The 17,831-nt window shown below is 35.8% G+C and overlaps 1 protein-coding gene and 1 long non-coding RNA gene across 4 annotated transcripts in view; one reads left to right on the top strand and one right to left on the bottom strand.

Moving 5' to 3' along the window:
• Positions 1 to 3,211: 3,211 nt before the first annotated feature.
• Positions 3,212 to 17,822, bottom strand: ARRDC3 (arrestin domain containing 3). Of its 3 annotated transcripts, none has more exons than XR_015248029.1 (8): positions 17,296 to 17,822; positions 13,242 to 13,323; positions 11,176 to 11,323; positions 10,086 to 10,188; positions 9,489 to 9,745; positions 8,990 to 9,152; positions 8,563 to 8,755; positions 3,212 to 5,973 (listed from the first exon to the last, which is right to left on the bottom strand). XR_015248029.1 is itself a non-coding variant. In XM_025924675.2 (8 exons), exons 1-8 carry the CDS (start codon positions 17,573 to 17,575, stop codon positions 5,917 to 5,919), a joined length of 1,245 nt encoding a protein of 414 aa, XP_025780460.1. In that variant the 5' UTR covers positions 17,576 to 17,821; the 3' UTR covers positions 3,212 to 5,916. The 3 variants fall into 3 exon arrangements, 2 of the variants coding, with proteins under 2 accessions (XP_025780460.1, XP_086552904.1); XM_025924675.2 differs by having other exon boundaries at positions 8,563 to 8,717; positions 17,296 to 17,821; XM_086696778.1 differs by lacking the exon at positions 11,176 to 11,323 and having other exon boundaries at positions 8,563 to 8,717; positions 17,296 to 17,353.
• LOC147584282 (uncharacterized) overlaps positions 14,777 to 17,831 on the top strand; it is a 108,124-nt gene continuing 105,069 nt past the window's right edge. The window contains exon 1 of the long non-coding RNA XR_015248043.1: positions 14,777 to 14,891. This is a non-coding gene — a long non-coding RNA (uncharacterized LOC147584282). The remainder of the gene's footprint in view (positions 14,892 to 17,831) is intronic.

The following is a 17,831-nucleotide window of genomic DNA, read 5'->3' as shown; positions in this document are numbered from 1 at the left end:
TTGTTTACATGATGCGTGTGTTATATCTTAGTTTCCTGTTATTTTCCTTTTGATCTAAACATCTTGAGTACTAACCTTTTGGGATTCAGACCTATTAAGAATGTACACATGTATATGTGTACATTATAAAAGTGTGCCTTGCACTAGAAGGTAGAAATGTTGATTTTCTTAAAAAAATAAAAGCAGAAACTGGATGCTTATTCTAACAATTTTTTTGCATTTCTATCATTAGTTACACTATTAATTCATTAGAGAAAAATGATCTAATTCATATACTTTCCTATATTCAGTAAGGATCAGATAGCTTTTCATTTGGCAAAAATTCATGTCATCTAAAGTAATAAGAATGTAATAATTTGACTTTCATCAGTTGTTAGAAGAAACTGTTAGATTTTTCATCTTAGGACAATGTATTTTAATCTTTCACATTCTTCTGTTCACTGGTAAGACTGTTTTGTGTAACTAGTAAATAAATCTCTAAATTATACCAAGATGTTTTAATACACTATTTTAACTTTATTAACATTCCCAGAGATCTACCAGTGCCAGAGGTAATAATCATTTTGTTTGGATTGGAAATTGATGTTGAGAACTTATGTAAGTCTTGAATTTAGAAGTAGGAAAATCCATTTCTACTTAGAATTAGCTACAATGTATCAGAAATTCCTAGTATGTCATAAACTTGTTCTCTTGAATCACATTAGGCTATACACCTTAACATACAAATGCTAGAACCTATTCTAAAGCAATGTTTCCCCCCTTTTTTGGCTTTATAATATCTTGACACCATCTGCCAAAGTTGGTGTCTGTGAAGCTGGTTTGAAAATAATATATTCTTGTCCTTATATGTTAGTTTTGTGCTATTCAATAAAGACAGTGATACTGGTTCTATTTCCAGTTGGGCTGGTGTGTTTCGCTTTCTATACTACTAGCTGTCTTGGATTTGAAGTCATCTTTTCATATTCATGTATTTACCACAGCATTTCCTGGTTATTTAGACTAGTTCCTCAAAAGTCAAATTAATTTTATCAGTAAGTTTTTCTCTCATGTATTGAAAAATGTATCTCCTATTGATTTTGAAATCAAGACATAAAAAGGCAAAATATTTCATCATTCAGATATGGATGTTGTGAGAAATACTGTTGTTGATATAGGAATTCTGGAGGTGTAATTGCCACCAATTATTATAGTTAAAAAGTTATATCTCAAAAATATCAAGCCATAAACAGGCTTTGAGATTTAAAATGCCACATTTATTTTTCACTTATCAAGTACTCCAAATCCTCAACTCAGTTACAGCTTGGGACTCCTGAAAACAAAGTTGCCTGTTTTGTCTTTGTCTCTTTGGTGCACAACACAGCGTCTTAAATTTTACTGTACTTACAGATTACCTGAGAACCATGTAAACAGGAATTTTGGGTCAGTATTCTGCGGTAGACCTTGATATTCTGCTTTTCTAATGCACTCATAGGTGACGCCATTGCTGTTGGTTTGGACAACACTTGAAATAGCAAGAATATATAGTAACCTCTTTTCTCCTTTCTTCTGGAAACAGATTTCTTTTTATTGGGCAACCCATTCTATGTGGCATGAGACATGACCCAGATACTGGCCAATCAGAATCGCCCTTAACAAGTGATTTGGAGAGTCCAGATGGCTTTTCTTCCAGGAGCTATAGAAGCTGGGGTCATCTTTCCTGGCCCATCTGAAATGAAAGAATAAGGCAAATATGAAAAAGGGTAAGTTAACAGAGATGAGAGACAAGAGTGTGTCTCCAGAGCATTATTTGGATTTTTGAATCCAAATGTGCTTAATATATATAGTTCATCCTTGGAATTACTGGTTAATACACTTTGTTTTTCCTCTTAAGCTAGTCTGAGTTTCTTCCTGTTACAGGAAAAAAATCCTGATAAATATACTGAGCTTGTCATTCAGTAAATCCTAATTAGTGATAGGGTTTGGTTAAGTATAGATGACAATGCAAAAGCAAAGCCAAGTAACAGTCAGTTAATTGTATATAACTTGAGACATTTACTTAACTCAGCCTCGAAGTATTCTAATGCAAATTTAGAAGCAACATGGTTAACTTCCAATGTTGTAATGGACTTAGAGCATTATTTCTTTACCTAAAAACATATTACAACTTTGCACCTTCAATGATGAAGGGGACTTTGGATAGCTACTTTCTACTTTGTGGATGAAGACATTAAAATTCACACATCCTGTTCAAGGCTACATCTAAAGTTACAGAAAGCAAAACAGAGAACTCTCTTTTTCATGCTATTATTCCTCTCTTCTCAGTCATTTTTATTCCTTATTGTCTAGACATTGTGTAGATAGGGTTTTTTTTTTTTTTTTAATGTTCATTTATTTTGAGAGGAGAGAGAGAGAAAGAGAGAGATAGAGAGAGAGAGAGAGAGAGAGAGAGAGAGAGTGTGCAGAGGGGCAGAAAGAGGGAGAGGATCCCAAGCAGGCTTGGCATTGTCAGTGCAGAGCCTGACTTGGGGCTTGATCCCATGAACCATGAGATCATGACCTGAGCTGAAATCAAGAGTAGGATACTTAGCTGACTGAGTCACCTAGGTGCTCCTTGCTCTTATTTCCATAAAATTGATTATAAATGTATAATGTCTAAACGCTTCTTTGTAAAACACTTTTTATGTGTACATATGTTTGAGAATATGCGGCAATCATATACAACTTGATAGCTAATCTGTGTATGTATAAATACTTGTTTTTTTTCTAAATGTGATCCCCAAAGTACCTATAATGTTATGAATCACTAAAATTCACACATTAAGAAAAATACTGTTATTTTAAAATTTAGGAAAAATATTTTTGTAAGGTTAGTTAATACACCTTTTAAATGTAAGTGCTCTTGAAGTACTAGAAACTTAGATACTTCACAGCAAGAGGGAATTGGTACCTCAAAGTGAAACTACTTTACCTGGTTAAGTTTGGTTCATATAGAGGACTTGAAATTATTTAACAAACTTATGTTTCATAAAAAAAAAAAAATCTGTAACTTGGTGAATTATTAAGGCAAACACTAATAAGTAGTATTAAAAATTCCTGTAAGTCTTCAGTGATTTTGATATCTAGAAACTATTCTTACCTAGCATGGCTTAAAACAGGGTTTAATTGTAGTCTTAATGTTTGCAAGCATGACGAATTACTAACATGATTAAGATTGAAATAAATCTCCAAACAATTTTACAAAAAAGAGAAAAACAAAACACTTTATTTTCCACAAGGAAGAGCAATAGGAAAAATTAAATCATTTCCCACATATTGTTTTCTTAAAACAGAGCCTACAAGGACATATTCAGCACCAAATAAAACGGGGGAAAAAAGGGGGAAATTACAAACAGCCATAGAATATAATCTATAAAGCAAACATTTAATATTGCACTTTGTTTTGCTAACATTTTGGATTTTACTTTTCCTAATTGAAAAATCAGGAATCTATCTTGAATACTGGAATACAACTGTGAACCTCACATCTTATGTCAGGAATTGACCAATATTTAGAAAAGAGTAAAGTAATGCCTCTAAATAAGTAAAGAAATAACTTTTAATGGGGAAAATAAAACTTTATTTGATAAAGTTTTATAGATTCAAAATTTAATCACATTTTATTTTGTGACCCAGTGCCAATTATTAGAATATTGGTCATTCTTGTTTCATGTGTTATTTATAAGAGTATATGATGATTAAGTATTCCAATGCTATGCATATCAACAATTGTTCCCTAGTTAGACATAAGAGAAAAAAGAAAAGGGATTTTTCAGACACACCCCCCCCCCAAACAAAAATAAAACCACCAAATGCCCTTTATGCCAAATATTCCATTAGCTTCTTTTGAGGGGGACATTCACAAAATGATTTAACAACAATAAAAAAATATTTCACCCCCATTTCCTTATTATCTAGTATTAGTTTGCTACGGGAGCCCAAACCCTTTACTGAATCACCTAAAACGCGATTCATTTTTACGCTGGGCTTTCTTCACCCTGTCAGCATTTTTCAAACATGAATTGTCTTCCATGTTTTCTTAAAGGCCACTTATGGAAAAGCCTATTTGTTTTGTATGAAGCTTTAAGACAGTATTTAACCAGGTCAAGCACCAAGCCAGAGTTACTATTATTTTCAGCCACTTTATTAACTGTGGGGTTAAACGGCAGGATAGATGTAACACCCATTTCACACGTATGTTGCAATATCAGAGATGCTGATTTTCATTAAAAACATCAGAGCTGAATTCCTTCCAAAGTAAGACGATCGGTAAACTTGGTACCTTGGAAAATGCAGTTTTTAAGTGTCATCATGAATGCTGGTATATTTGTTATGAGCCAACTGTAAATTATCTTTAATATAAACTATAATTTACTGATGTGGTTGCTCTTATCTATATATACTCAAAGTGAGTTGTTTCTCATGTTTAGCAAAATGTTCTTTAGGTAATGGAAAAAATACTTTCATTAAAAAAAATCCCACAAAAATATAAAACAGTTATCATCCCAGCACATATTCTAGTATACTTGTAATTCTGAAGTTATACACTTTTAGAATAAACTTGGGTTTTCAAGCTCTGTGAAGCTTGAGCAGGACACGAAATATATAAATTGAACTCTCTAATATGTATGTGTGTGTGTGTGTATGTGTGTGTACATATTCCTGCTCATTAAAACACTTTGCACCAGCAAAAATGATTTCCAACATAGTGTTTTGGAGGTAATTAAGTAACTCCGTACAAAAATAAATGCACTTTCTCCTCCTTTCCAGTGACTGGAAAATTTTCATACTCTTAAAATAATAAAAATAACAATCATTTTTAAGAGCAACAAGCCCTTAACTCTTTGCTGGTGCCTGCCATACTGCCTTTCTTTACTCCATTCTTAGCTCTGCTAGTTTCTTCTTATATGTAATGATAAAAAGGGAATGTGGGTGGGTTATCACTTTTGTGTATGTCCCTTTTCCAAATTTCCCTCTCCAAAAAGCCAACCAAACAAACAAAACAAAAAAATAACTCAACAGTGCAACAAAACACAAATAGCATTCCAACAGTTTGGCAAGTGATGCGTTCACCTGAGATTAAGTGATTTTAGGCAGTCAGTAACAAAATGCTGCTTTGCTGTAATAGTAGAAAGGCAACAAATTCTTAAAAGAAACCAAGAAGGTATACAATCTTGACAAAGTCTCTTATTAGCTTCCTCCTCTTATCTCTTTTCCCACATATCTGTTGCGTATCTACTACAGTAGGCTGCAAAACATACAGCAAGAAGGATTGGCTTGAAGGCATTTGATGTTTGTAAATAAATCCACAATAGGATCCAAGCTGAAGAGGTGATACATGGTCAGCCTAGTAGGACATTTCTGAGCATGTGCATACGCAGGTAAAGTCCAGGCTATATTAAATTAAAAAAAAAGTCAGTGCGTTTTTTTCATGTTAAAGTTTTTTCAAAGCTTTCTTTTGTTCCTTGTTGTGCTGACCACAAACAAGTTTTTAAAGAGTATCAAGAGTCTGGCATAAATGGAAAAAAAAAAAGCTGTAGTGACATCGGAACTGCACAATGTAAGCATTGAGCATGTGCAAATTTTCAAATCAAAAGAAGGAAATCATCCCTCTTTACAACGTGGTGTCTTGACACGTATGACCATAGGCTAAGAAGACTGCTCTTAATATGTGCCTGTTTTAAAAGAGAAAAGCTTAGATCTTCAAGCATGTTGGAGCAGTCCCAGAATGTTGCTGTAGGCTTCTAAAGCATGATCACTGGTTGTTTCATGTATCTGCCATTTTTCTGGGCAAAAGCAATTCCACTTCCTCTGAAAACGTGTCTCCAAGATACTTCTCTGTCCTCAGCTGGGAAGAGATACAGTTCAGAACCCACATCAAGTTGATCTAACACAGTTCCTTCAACGAGAGGGGCAGGATGGTCTATCATCTGCTGACTGATCAGGATTTGGATCAATCTAAAAAGAAAAGTGAAAAAAAATAGTTATTTGATAAGGTCTAGTAAAAATGCAGCTAATGACTAACATTTTGAGTACCACTGAGGAATTTAATCAGAAAGAACATACGCAGCATTTAAGGGAAGAAAGGATACTAGTATTATCTATAAAGTGTCTTAGATTTAATTACTAGGTTAATAATAAAATTTATAAAGGTATGCCCAAATAGTTCTCTTTTCCAAAAGGTAATGGTGAAATTTTATCAGAGAATGGTGTTTTACTCCGCACTTAGTAGGAACGAAGACTCAAATACACAATGGAAAACATCTTCATAGCAATGATCTCCTTTTATGAAGTATCCCTTTTATCCTTTTACAAAAAAGTCAACTCCTCTCTTTTCTAGGCTTTGAGAAGAATGCAGTTGTGTAAAACCCCAGAGGGCCTAGAAAAACAGTGTGTATCAAGAAATAATGCTGAACCCATAATGCTCTACAGTCTTCCCACCTTCTCTATTTCTACAGTGACTTTCATATGCACATACATTTAAGCAACGTGAGTATATTTCAGCTGTTTCTCAGCTAGAAAGAGAATTGACACAGGAAGGCAAATAGCTGCCTTTAATACGTTCCTTTTTGTGAGACATCGTTTGGGCATCATCCATTTTTACTTGTATTTAAATGTGGCACAGTCCAAAGTGCCTCAGAAACTTTAGGTAAAACACATTTTTAGAGGAAAAAAAGCATCTACCTTTTAATGACTTAAAAGAGACAAAAAAAAAAAAAAAAAAAAATCACTGTAATACAATCTAGAACTCCTCCCCCCATGCAGCTATTAATTAAATCACACTTTGAACCAATTTAGGGTTTTAAAAGTTTTTAAATCCCCTTAATTATCTTAGTTCACTTTAAAAGAAGGAAGTAGAATTTTACTACAAATTGCTTAGATTGTCATTCTTTTAAAATGCCTGTTGTACAGCCAGAAGGCCTCAGATCAAATCAGTAGTGACTGACTTAAGACAGAAACATCAGTGTAAAAATGTAATAAAATCTGTAAGTGGGAGAACATTTTTAACATTGTAAGGGAAATTTTATGAAATAGAATAGTAGGATAGAAAAACCATAAGAATTTACAAAAACAAATTCTAAATATTCTACATTTCAATGAGTAAAGTGGATCTCCTATTAACCACATTCAAAGGAAAACACACTCTTCTGGCAATGATGTTATGGGAGAAAAGGAGCAATTTCTTGCAGAGTGAAACAATCCCATTATGTCTTATTTGAGAGTAATAATACGTAGTAAAATTGCTAAACTATGATAACCAAAAGGATTAGGTTGATTCCAGTGATTTACAAAACTATTTGGTATTATACTGGTATCAAGAGCAACTTTAAAGCCCTTCAAACATGTATGTATTTTTAAAAAAAATTTTTAATGTGTATTTATTTTTGAGAGACAGAGACAGAGCACGAGCAAGGGAGGGGCAGAGAGAGAGGGAGACACAGAATCTGAAGCAGGCTCCAGGCGCTGAGCTGTCAGCACAGAGCCTGACGTGGGGCTCGAACTCACAAACTGTGAGACCATGACCTGAGCCAAGTCAGCGAAGCCACCCAGGCACCCCTGTTCAAACATATATTAAGATATATTCTGAAGTATCCCGAAATTGCTGGCTTTCTACCCTGCCTCCTTGCCTTCCACATGCTGTTTTTCCTGCCTGGACTATATTACTTTTTGAGGACTACTTATTTTGAAGATCTGACTTAATAATCACCTTCTCAGGGAAGCCTTTCCTGATTCCCAAGTCCTAATGAACTGTTCTCAAATGAACTGCATGCATTCCTATCATACTATTATGGAATATTTCATCTCTAAATTTGTTCTTCTCACTAGTCTGTGAGCTTCTCTCAAGTAAGGGCCATGTTTTATTCACCTACATGCTTGGTGGTCATCAATGGGAGATGAATAGAAATGTTTAACATGTTTTTGCACATGTTCTTTTCCCCTATGACTGTTAAAATATGCAAGAATTAAACTTGAAAAGGCTGATGAGTAAGATGAATTAAAGCTACTGAATTAATTTATGGTTGCAAAATGCCACTTCTATTGATGCTTAAAATATGAATTAATCCTGGGGTGCCTGGTTGACTCAGTCTGTTGAGCATGTGACTCTTGATTTTGGCTCAGGTCATGATGTCATGGTTTGTGAGTTCAAGCCCCGTATCAGGCTCTGCGCTGACAGTGCAGAACCTGCTTGGGATTCTCTGTAAAGCTCTCTTTCTGCCCCTTCCCCGCATGTGCTTGCTCTCTCTCTCTCTCAAAATAAATATAAATAAGCTTAAAAAAATGAATTATTCCTTTAACTGACATTCTGTGAGCATGAGACTGGACCACTATCCCTGTTTCCCCAATAATATGAGTCCTACTTATTAAAGTTAAGAATGAAACTTATTTAAATCTGGACAACCATAATTTAATGCTTAATCCTGTTGTTTTAAATTATTTTTCTATTAATATGATGCTAATCAAAACTGAACTACGTTTTTAAAAAAGTCTACAATAGTATTTCCCAGGAGAGCTAGCCTATTTCATACTTGAGGAGCTAGTGCTTACCTCTGAATAAAGAGGTGGAGGCAAGAACCGAAACTCCTGGATATAAGCAAACAGTGGTCCTTGAAGCGCTCTCTCAAAGTCATCACAAGCACTCACTGGTGCAAGATTGTTCCGCCTTTGTTCCTCTGTTACCACTTCTGCATAGCTGGGTGGTGCTGAAGGAAAAAGATACACGCAATTCGAACAGCATGTTCTTATGCATGTCAAAATACACAGAATAATAGATATTAAAAAAGAATGTCAAGATAAAAAAAATAATTTTTTGTTTTGTGATCAAAACTACAGGGATATAGGTTTTAAATCTAACATTAGGGACACATCTACTGTCTGCAGGTATAGACAAAAGTGTATCTATAAAATATTAGAAGCAAAATTATGTTCTTGAAAATATTAAGAAATTAAGCTTAAACATGCATTATCAAATTACCTTCAGGTCTTTCAGGTAGGGATAAACCAAGCCAGTTCATATTCATGCTACACTGACTGCTTACACTTGAGGTTCTGCTACCAAATGGATGTAGAGGAATGGTACCAATGACAAGTGGCAAATTAAGAAATAAATCCATAGCTCCAGGAATATCCACATATACCTAAACATTGAAAAAAGATGTTAGGTTTAGAATTCCAAGTATTATTTCTTTTTTAAAAACTAATAACCCAATTTTAATGTTGAAGCCTTCATTTACTTTGTTTCTTAGTTATATATACGTAAAACATACTAGAAATTTTTCTCTAGTTACGTATAATACTGTATAGTACGTTTACACGTGAGGTAAACGATTAATTATAAACCAAATTTAGTATTTACATATATTTTTATATATCATATATGGAATATAAAAATCAAATCCTGGATATAAGACAAAATAATATCGTCATGACTTTAATACTAAATAACAACAACAAACCCTTAACTCTATACATACCATTAGTGAATATTCCACACGAATTATGCTACAGTCGAGGATAGAGGGAGAAACTGGTGGAATTTTCAGCAACTTTCCATTCCAGGTATCTGTCTTTCCAGATGATAAGGATTCCCCACGTAAGTTAGCCACAAGCTGTTTTACTTCCTTCATTTTCCCTTTGGCATAGAAGGCCTGTGTTTGGTAAATGGCTGCCTTTGGCACTACCATTCGGGAAGAGCAGTTTTCAATCTCAGCAAATATCTGAATTGATTCACCTAGAGAAAAAAAATATGTATCTACTGTTAAAAAAGCAGAAAAAGGTAAAACAAACCCAAAAATGGATTCTTAAGAACTTAAAATGTAAGTTCATTGCTCTACATGGACTACATGGACAAAAAACTGTCCCAAAAGCAGGAAGTAATTTAGAATTATGAAAAAGAACTACTCATTTACAGTAGCTATTTAAAACGGACACTACATTCCAATTTACGAAAGAAAACTGAGTTACTTTACTAAAGAATACTATATTATGTTTGCATTTAGAGACATTCCATAAATTTATATATAAAAGCTAAATGAAGGATCGTTTTCCTTGGGAAGCCATCTCATACGTACCTGGGGTATAGCCCTTCCTTTCGATTTTGGCACTTAAGGATATTGGGCCTGAGGTACAGAACCAGCAACAGAGAGTCTTTTCTTTTGTGCCTGCTTGGGGTGACTGTAAGAAATAAATTCAGAGAAAAAGATCAATGCATGAAATTGGGACAGTAACAATGTTTTAATATAAAAATCCCAAATTCTTGGAGAATTAAAATTAAAAGCAGTGTTGCTTTTTTTCTAAGTGCATCCAAATGTACTTCAAAAAAAACCTAACTGATGGCTCCTGAATTATACAATTATTTTTGTTTATATATAAATTTCCATTCAATTAAAAAAAGGGGTACAAGGTTTAACATCACATTCCATAAACAAAGTTTTACATATACAGTAATTAAAAACTAACCATCCAAACAAACAAAAAAACCCTTTCCACATAAACTGCCTTTAAAAAAAAAAGGCAGCTTAGAAAGCAGTTTGGTTATAATCCCAAATGTTAACATCTTTCTTTAAGAAGGTAACAATCAATTAATTATGTGAAAAAAGGAAAACTCTCATTTGTAATGTTATTTGCTTGAAGATGTTATCATTTGTTTAAACCAAATAAAGTTTTTAAAGTCAAATTTGAATCTTGTGGAAAAATGCAATTAAAAAGAATTGCTTTTAAAATGGAATTGTTTTTTCATCAAAGTGACAAAATCTCCCCAACATTTGACAACTATCCCTATGTTGGAAGAATGCAATGCGAATTTTAGATTATGATCTTTTCATGGTAAGTGATATGGTCTTATAATAATAACTGATACTACTGTTCCTCTTCTGCTAGAATTATCCAAGGAACAGATCTATTTTTTGTTGTTGTTATCTTTTGAGTAAGAGTTATTTCATACCATATGCTGAAGTTATTACAATGTCAGAAAATATGAGCATACTTTTCGCTAATTTGTGTGCTCTTGACTGTATTTTTAAAATAAATATTAAAAAATAAATAGTTATGAATTTTAAAATAAATCACAATTTAAAATTTATACGTATTGCATAGTTTAGGTGATTATTCTTTAATATTTATATGCTGAAAACAAGAATGAAGAATTCAGTCAATTCTTACCAGTAATGAAGGAGTGTTGATATCTATATGCTCAAAGACTGTAAATTCCTTCTTTAATTTTACTGGTAGAAGCCAAGGCCTGTGCAATTCGGCTTTCACCCAATAGCGCACACTGCCATGTCGGCCTTCGAATGAGGTAGCAAGTGGTCTGTGCAGAATATAAAGTTCAATATATTAATTTTATACCTCTTTTTAATAATTATACAGCAGGTCAGCATATAGAAGTGTTACTACAGGGCACTGTTTATTATCAATGAGGTATCAAACATAGAATTTTTTTAATTTCCAAAGGGATAAGTCATTGGGGGAAAAAATCTTCTGTTTTCCAAATGACAATAGCTAACAGTTAATATTATAGTAATTTTGCTTAAAAAAGCCAGAAGAATACAATCCCTTTAAACTAAGAAGAAGCTACTTTTAATGCTGGTGGCAAAATTATGCAAGTTTGGAAATGAACAATTCTTGAAAGATCAAAAGTTTAATCTAAAAATGAAGTTAAGAATGGTTTAAGTATTTCTATTAAGAAATTCTACCCACTGGCTAGAAATCTCTTTTTGTAGTAACTAATTAAGAAGGTCTAGAAAAGGCATAGGCCATTTGTTATAATTAAAAAAAATTTGCATTTTATAGGTCTACTGAAACTCTAAAAAGCTGGTTTCCCATTTCCTAGTTTACTCATATTCTAACTCTTTTTGGCCAGGTTTTCTAACTTTATAGGTTTAAAAAGAAAAAGAAACATTTCTGTTAATCTCTGTCAAGAAAATCAGAAGTGTTTTTCAATTCTCCCAAATTTTATTAATTGTGGAAGGTTTTATTTCGGTAGGCTTAGTTTTTTTTTTTTTCTTCTTTCATAATTTCCTTAGAAAAATGCCCAGGGTTCAGTTATGTATAAGGTACAGTGCTAACTTAGATTAGCATGAGAAGTAGTGTTGTTTTTACAGATATTTTTGTATTTTAGACTCCTGTATTAATGTGTATAGCACAGAAAAATAAAATGCAGTATTTATGTTAGTCTTCCAGACTTTATTTTAAATGACCTTGATTTGGGGTGCCTGGGTGGCTCAGTCAAACATCTGACTCTTGATTTTGGATCAGGTCGAGACCTCACGGTTTGTGGGATTGAGCCCCATGTCTGGCTCTGAGCCGACAGTGCAGAGCCTGCTTTGGATTCGCTCTCCCTCTTTTTCTCTCAAAATAAATAAATAAACATTAAAAAAAGTTAATGACCTTGGTTTACAGATTTTTAAAAAACATATAAATATTAAATTACCTTCACCCTGAGAAATATTCAGGCCCAGTATTAGCATTATATTCACACTTGCAGTATGTCTCTTAAAAAGTAGATTAGGGCATGGAGGAAATAGAATATTCTGAAAAATACCATTTATGAACTATTCGCATGTAACTCAAGTACTAGAATTATCAAAGATATTAAAAAATTGAGGGGAGTATTTGTTTTTTAACGATCTATTTTTATGTTAAGAATAAACCACTTTCTTTTCTTCTTCCATACTATATTCCAAGCCTTATATTTAGGTACATGATGGGTGTTTCCTTTTAAGTTCAGATCATATGGTATCTCTTTTGGGACCTTTTCAATCAGCTCTTTGCACAGAAGCTGAATCCATATCTAAAGAACATCACTTCTAAAGTTAATCTATTCCTAATTATTTTTATCTTTTTAGTTTACTGCTGTTGGTTAGCATTAGCAGAAAAGACTTGATATGTTCTATGTTTCTGCTAGTACCAATTGATGATAAATAAAGTACTTATAAAATGGTTACTATTTGAGCAGAATCTTCTAATTCACTCAAGGTTAGGTGAAATACTATTCAAGTTTTAAAAACCTCACAGATCTTGAGACAAAGTACTAAGAATTGAGCTTTGCTTTCTATAATTTTGCCAGGCTAGATTAAAAAGTAGCTACTTCTTTCAGTGTATTGTTTTCCTCTAGCAACATTCAATAATGAAAAGGGTTTTTTTTTAAACTAAAAATATTTAAATTTAGAATAATTTTAATTTTAAAAGAATGGAGGTTTATGAAGAATGCCTGTTATAATACTTACGTCTGTGGAAGCTCGAAGCTGAATGCATATTCATGCCTTCCTGAATGAATAGTGTTGAAGCCTTCTTCGGAATTATCATCATCTTAAAACAAACAGAAAAAGAAAAAGCTTGACGTTAAACCTTTGCACACTCCTCACAGTGGCATAACTTTAAAGATACTCCTATAACAATTAAGGCCACAAGCTTTGTAGTCTGAGAGGTCTTAATGCCAATTCTTACTTTGGTTACTTCCCCTGGGTGAAATACAAATCCTGAGACTTCAGTTGCCTCATCCGTAAGATGGGGATAATTAACACTTCTACCCCAAAGGCAAGTATTTTAATGGTATATGAGCCAACTCTACAGGATCTGCATCCAATACAGTACATGCTCAACAAAAAGAGGAAGAGCTCAAATTTCACACTAAGATGTTATCTTGGTCTCCAATGGTTTATTTAAGCTTATTATGAGACATATAATAAAAACTGGGTAAACCTTTCAAGTCTGTCAGTTTTGATACAGATGAAATGAATGTTATAATTCTAAAACCATTAGAAAACTTTGTCAAATGTTGACGTTAAAAAGAAAAACGGAACAGTGATTTTAATGTCAGTTTCAAAGCTAAAAATAAAAATTCTTTATTGACCCTAAAATGATGACCACACTCAGTTTGTCCTAGCGACAGCTAAAAATGTGCATACATATATTAAAAAAACCCTTAAATAGCTTTAAGATCTTTTAAAGGTTGCCTGCTTACGGGGAAACATGTTCTACATCCTTGAAAAATGAACTCCAATTAGGTTGTTTCCAATTTCCAGATGAATGACCTTTCATTTTATAACCAATTTCTTTCGGCCAAAGAGCTTATTTTAAAAATTTCTCCATAATAAATATACTTAATGAAAATACGGGCGGGGATTCTGGATTCTTAAAATGACTTTTCTTAGCCTTCTAAATATTATAATTACATAAATGTCTTATTATTAACGTACTTTTTAGTGTGGACACCATCATTTACCACGAGAGGAGACGAGACTGGTAAAATCATTTAACTTTCCCTCACCAAAAAGTATCGAAGGTACACAAAAAACGTGATGCTTCCCTTACATCAAAGGGAGAAAAGGAAAAAAGCGCGTCTATATGTGGATACTTTTATTCAAAACCCACGATGATTCCCTCATATCTCAGTACTATTTTCCTCGTCCCCTGTGCAAATCCTCTGAAAGAATTTCAGCACTGAAAATTGGCTGGTGAGTTGGGGGCCATGTACACTCGTTCCCCTCGAAGGCGCCCAAAGTTTGCCTCCCTCTCCTTTTCTTCCCTTCTCTCTCCCTTTTTGTGCCAGCTCAGCAGTCTCATTGAGGCGAGCTGCGGCGGCCGCGCCGTGGTAAACAAGTGCCGGGCTGTCAATCAAGAACTAGACCGGAGCAGGAGAGGACCGGCCTAAACCGGCGCGAGCAGATCCCAGCCGGCCCGCCCGCGCGCCGCCGCCGCCCGCGCGACCCGCTATACATACGGCATACGTCGCGCGGCGCTCGCGCTCGCGTTCGCGCAGCCTACCCTGCTGGACTGGGGGCGGGGCGACCGCACAGCGGCGCTTCCGCTTTACACGCCCCAGCCGGTGACCGGTTAGATCTGGCTCGGGCCACCCTGACACCTTTACAGTTGCGGTGAGGGAAACTGGGGCGGGGTGGGGGGTGGGCAGGGCTGCATAGTCCCCGGGAAACAATGGGGAGGGGCCAGGGAATACTCGCCAAGGCCCCGACCCCAGCTTTCGTTGTCGGTGGCACTTTTCCCTCTTCTCCTGGCCAGCCTTTACGGTCTGTCCCTCAGGTCAAATCAAGGTAGCCGGTCTGGGGACTGCATAGGTCCACAACACGCTTTGTTTCAGCTCAGGGAATGAGCGTTTACAGAAGCCAGCTGACATCTTCCAGCCGAGAACAGGAAAACGGGGTCCTGCTAACCCTGCCTACCCAAGTTCCTTCAGAATAGAATTGTCAGCTGAAGTTACGCCCAGGGCCGTTCGGCACCTGTAAGGCCAGCAGGAGCTTCTCCCCCTCTACTCTGCTGAAACCCAAGATCGTTTTCTTCGGGGTCCCCAAGCAAGCCGAGGTGAGGGGCGACAACATTCCGTGACATGAACCACGGCGCCTCCACAAGCTCGGGGAGGGATGCGAGTACGGGCGGGGGCGGCCACTCTGGAGGGACCTTTACCGGCGCACGCCGGTTCCAAGCCTCGCCCCAACCGGCGCGAGCCCACTCTCCCCACCCGCCCGCGCCCAATCCAATCAGAGCCTGGCATCGCCTTAGCAACAGGCTAACAAACGCGGCTCCGCCTATCCCCGGTCGCCCGGGGCGGGGTCTCAGTTACCAGGCTAGTTTGAGAGGTCCCACTTTTAAGTCATTGAAACTATTCCAGCTAAGAGCTCGTCCGCGCCTTGCAGGGGTTGAGGGGCATCTCGCTGGGGTACGGGGTACATAGTTTTCTTTACCGTGAAATCATCGAGTAACTAATCAAACTGCGTTTGCCCCCATAAGTCGTTATTCTACTTTTATCCCACTGCAAACCTCAGCTCCTTAAAAACCTTTGTTTCTTAACCGTTTGATAAAAAGCTGCAATGTCCAGAAAGGTTCAAACACAAACTCGTGTGCCTGCTTCTCAACAAATACCAAAGCTGTCATTAGGCATTTACATTTAACATCAGTCTTACTGCTCAGAAGGATTAACTAGAAATTATTTCAGAATACAAATGACCTGTGTGTAACCGTGAAAACCCAACCAAAGAACTGATTTCATCTTAATCTATTAAAAAAAATGAGTTAAATGCTGTAACTCCCAAGCATCCTTCATTTCGACACTTGCCTTAGTTCAATTAGCACTTCCTCAAGGATGTATATTTTTTAATATTAAAAAAGGTAAAGATGTCCTGTACTTTTTCAAAATCGTCAACATTTGAACTAAATACTGCATGAAAAAGGAGAAGCATAAAATTACATAACCAGTTTTAACATTATATTCTTCTTGGGCTAGGAATTAAGTCATCGCCACCACCTGACGCGTGTAACCAATCTGCTGAGAGCAGAACAAGCGCCCCTCCTCACCACCCCCCAGAACTGGTCCGAAACAGGATTGAACCGCTTCTAACAAAGGGTGGAAACTTAGAAAAACAAGCTTAGAGTCTCCTATATTTCCACAATGTAACCACTTAAACAATAGATTGGAAATCTTAGGACCCCTTCTCCCCTTGACAACCCTTCATCTTCCCTTTCTAACCAAAAATCAAATCCAATGTGCCGAATACTTTTCAATTCCATTTGACTGGCACCGGTTTCATTGAATGCACGTTCCAAAGTTAGGCATCATACTCGGAAAAGAAAATTACTGACCCGAAATGGCTTCTAAAACTGATTTGAAACCTATCATAATGATAGACACTATCCTTTAAAATAGAGAATGCTTGATGTAAATTTATAAAGGATCTGGAAAGAATAGGGAAAAAACACGTGGGGTGTTGATGCCATATGTCAAAATAAGCCACAGAAATCCTTTATCAAAGAACAACGATCAATTCTTTAAAATATTTTGCGTGTCAGTACTAAAAATGAAAACCACCTATTTACCCACTTAAAAATGTTACTCCATTTCTTCACTGAAGCTTAGTTTTTTAAGATCTAAGGTTGCAGAGTACAAGGGGAAAAAAAATCGAATACTGGACTGCAGATTTTAGCAATTCATTTGAAAACTTATTAGTAAAATTATTGAATGAGATTTAAGTAGAATTTACAAGTAAGATAGAAATGTATTCCAAGTGCGTATGGCACAGACCAAGCCGGGTATAGACAGAGGTAGTTGAATAAGTGCAGTTTGCAGTCACTTTGCAGATGCCTGCATGCATTACGGCTTAACACACGATGAATGTCAAGGAGAATCCCAATCTTCCAACTTTGCTAATCTTTATCAAACTGCTATGTGTTAGGCCAGGAGTAGAATTAACACGAATTCAGGAAAATTGAAAAGGTACTTTTCCAAAGAAAATCAAGGTCTAATGATTTCTGTATAATATAAAAACTTACCTCTTTCGTGTCCAATTAAGATGTCTTTATGGTTGAAATATTCTACTTCTTCAGTGTAATTCTGTGTATAGGCAGTATTGGAGCCGGCGTTTCTTGACTCGGTCCAGCGTACTTTCGCATGTCCTCTTGCATGAATTTTAAGAGATTTTACTCTGATTTCCCCAGTAACTTCTAAATTCACCCTTCCTGAGACTGTATCCCCACTAGAATACACAGGGACATTGCTGTCATTAAGACAGTCAAAGCTTATTGTCAAACTCTTCACCTTTCCCAGCACCATGTTTATAACAAAATCTATAAAAATATAATGTAAGACAAAAAAAGTCAAGATCACATATAAAATGTGATCTTCACCTAACACTGATCGATGTCTCTGCCGTGCAAAAAGCTTGCAGGCAAGATCAGTGATTCTTTACAAATAGTTCATTGAGATTTCTTAAAAAGTCAGGGCAGCACAGAGGCTGCTGCTCCACGATTCTGCTAGTCTCAGTGGTCTCCTTACAAAGACGGGCGGCTGGAGGCTGCCAGCTCACTTT

The sequence above is a fragment of the Puma concolor genome, chromosome A1 (genome assembly GCF_028749965.1).
Source record: "Puma concolor isolate L17-30 chromosome A1, mPumCon1.1.hap2, whole genome shotgun sequence".
In the NCBI taxonomy this organism is placed as follows: Eukaryota; Metazoa; Chordata; class Mammalia; order Carnivora; family Felidae; genus Puma; species Puma concolor.
This window is presented reverse-complemented; position numbering and strand designations above follow the sequence as displayed.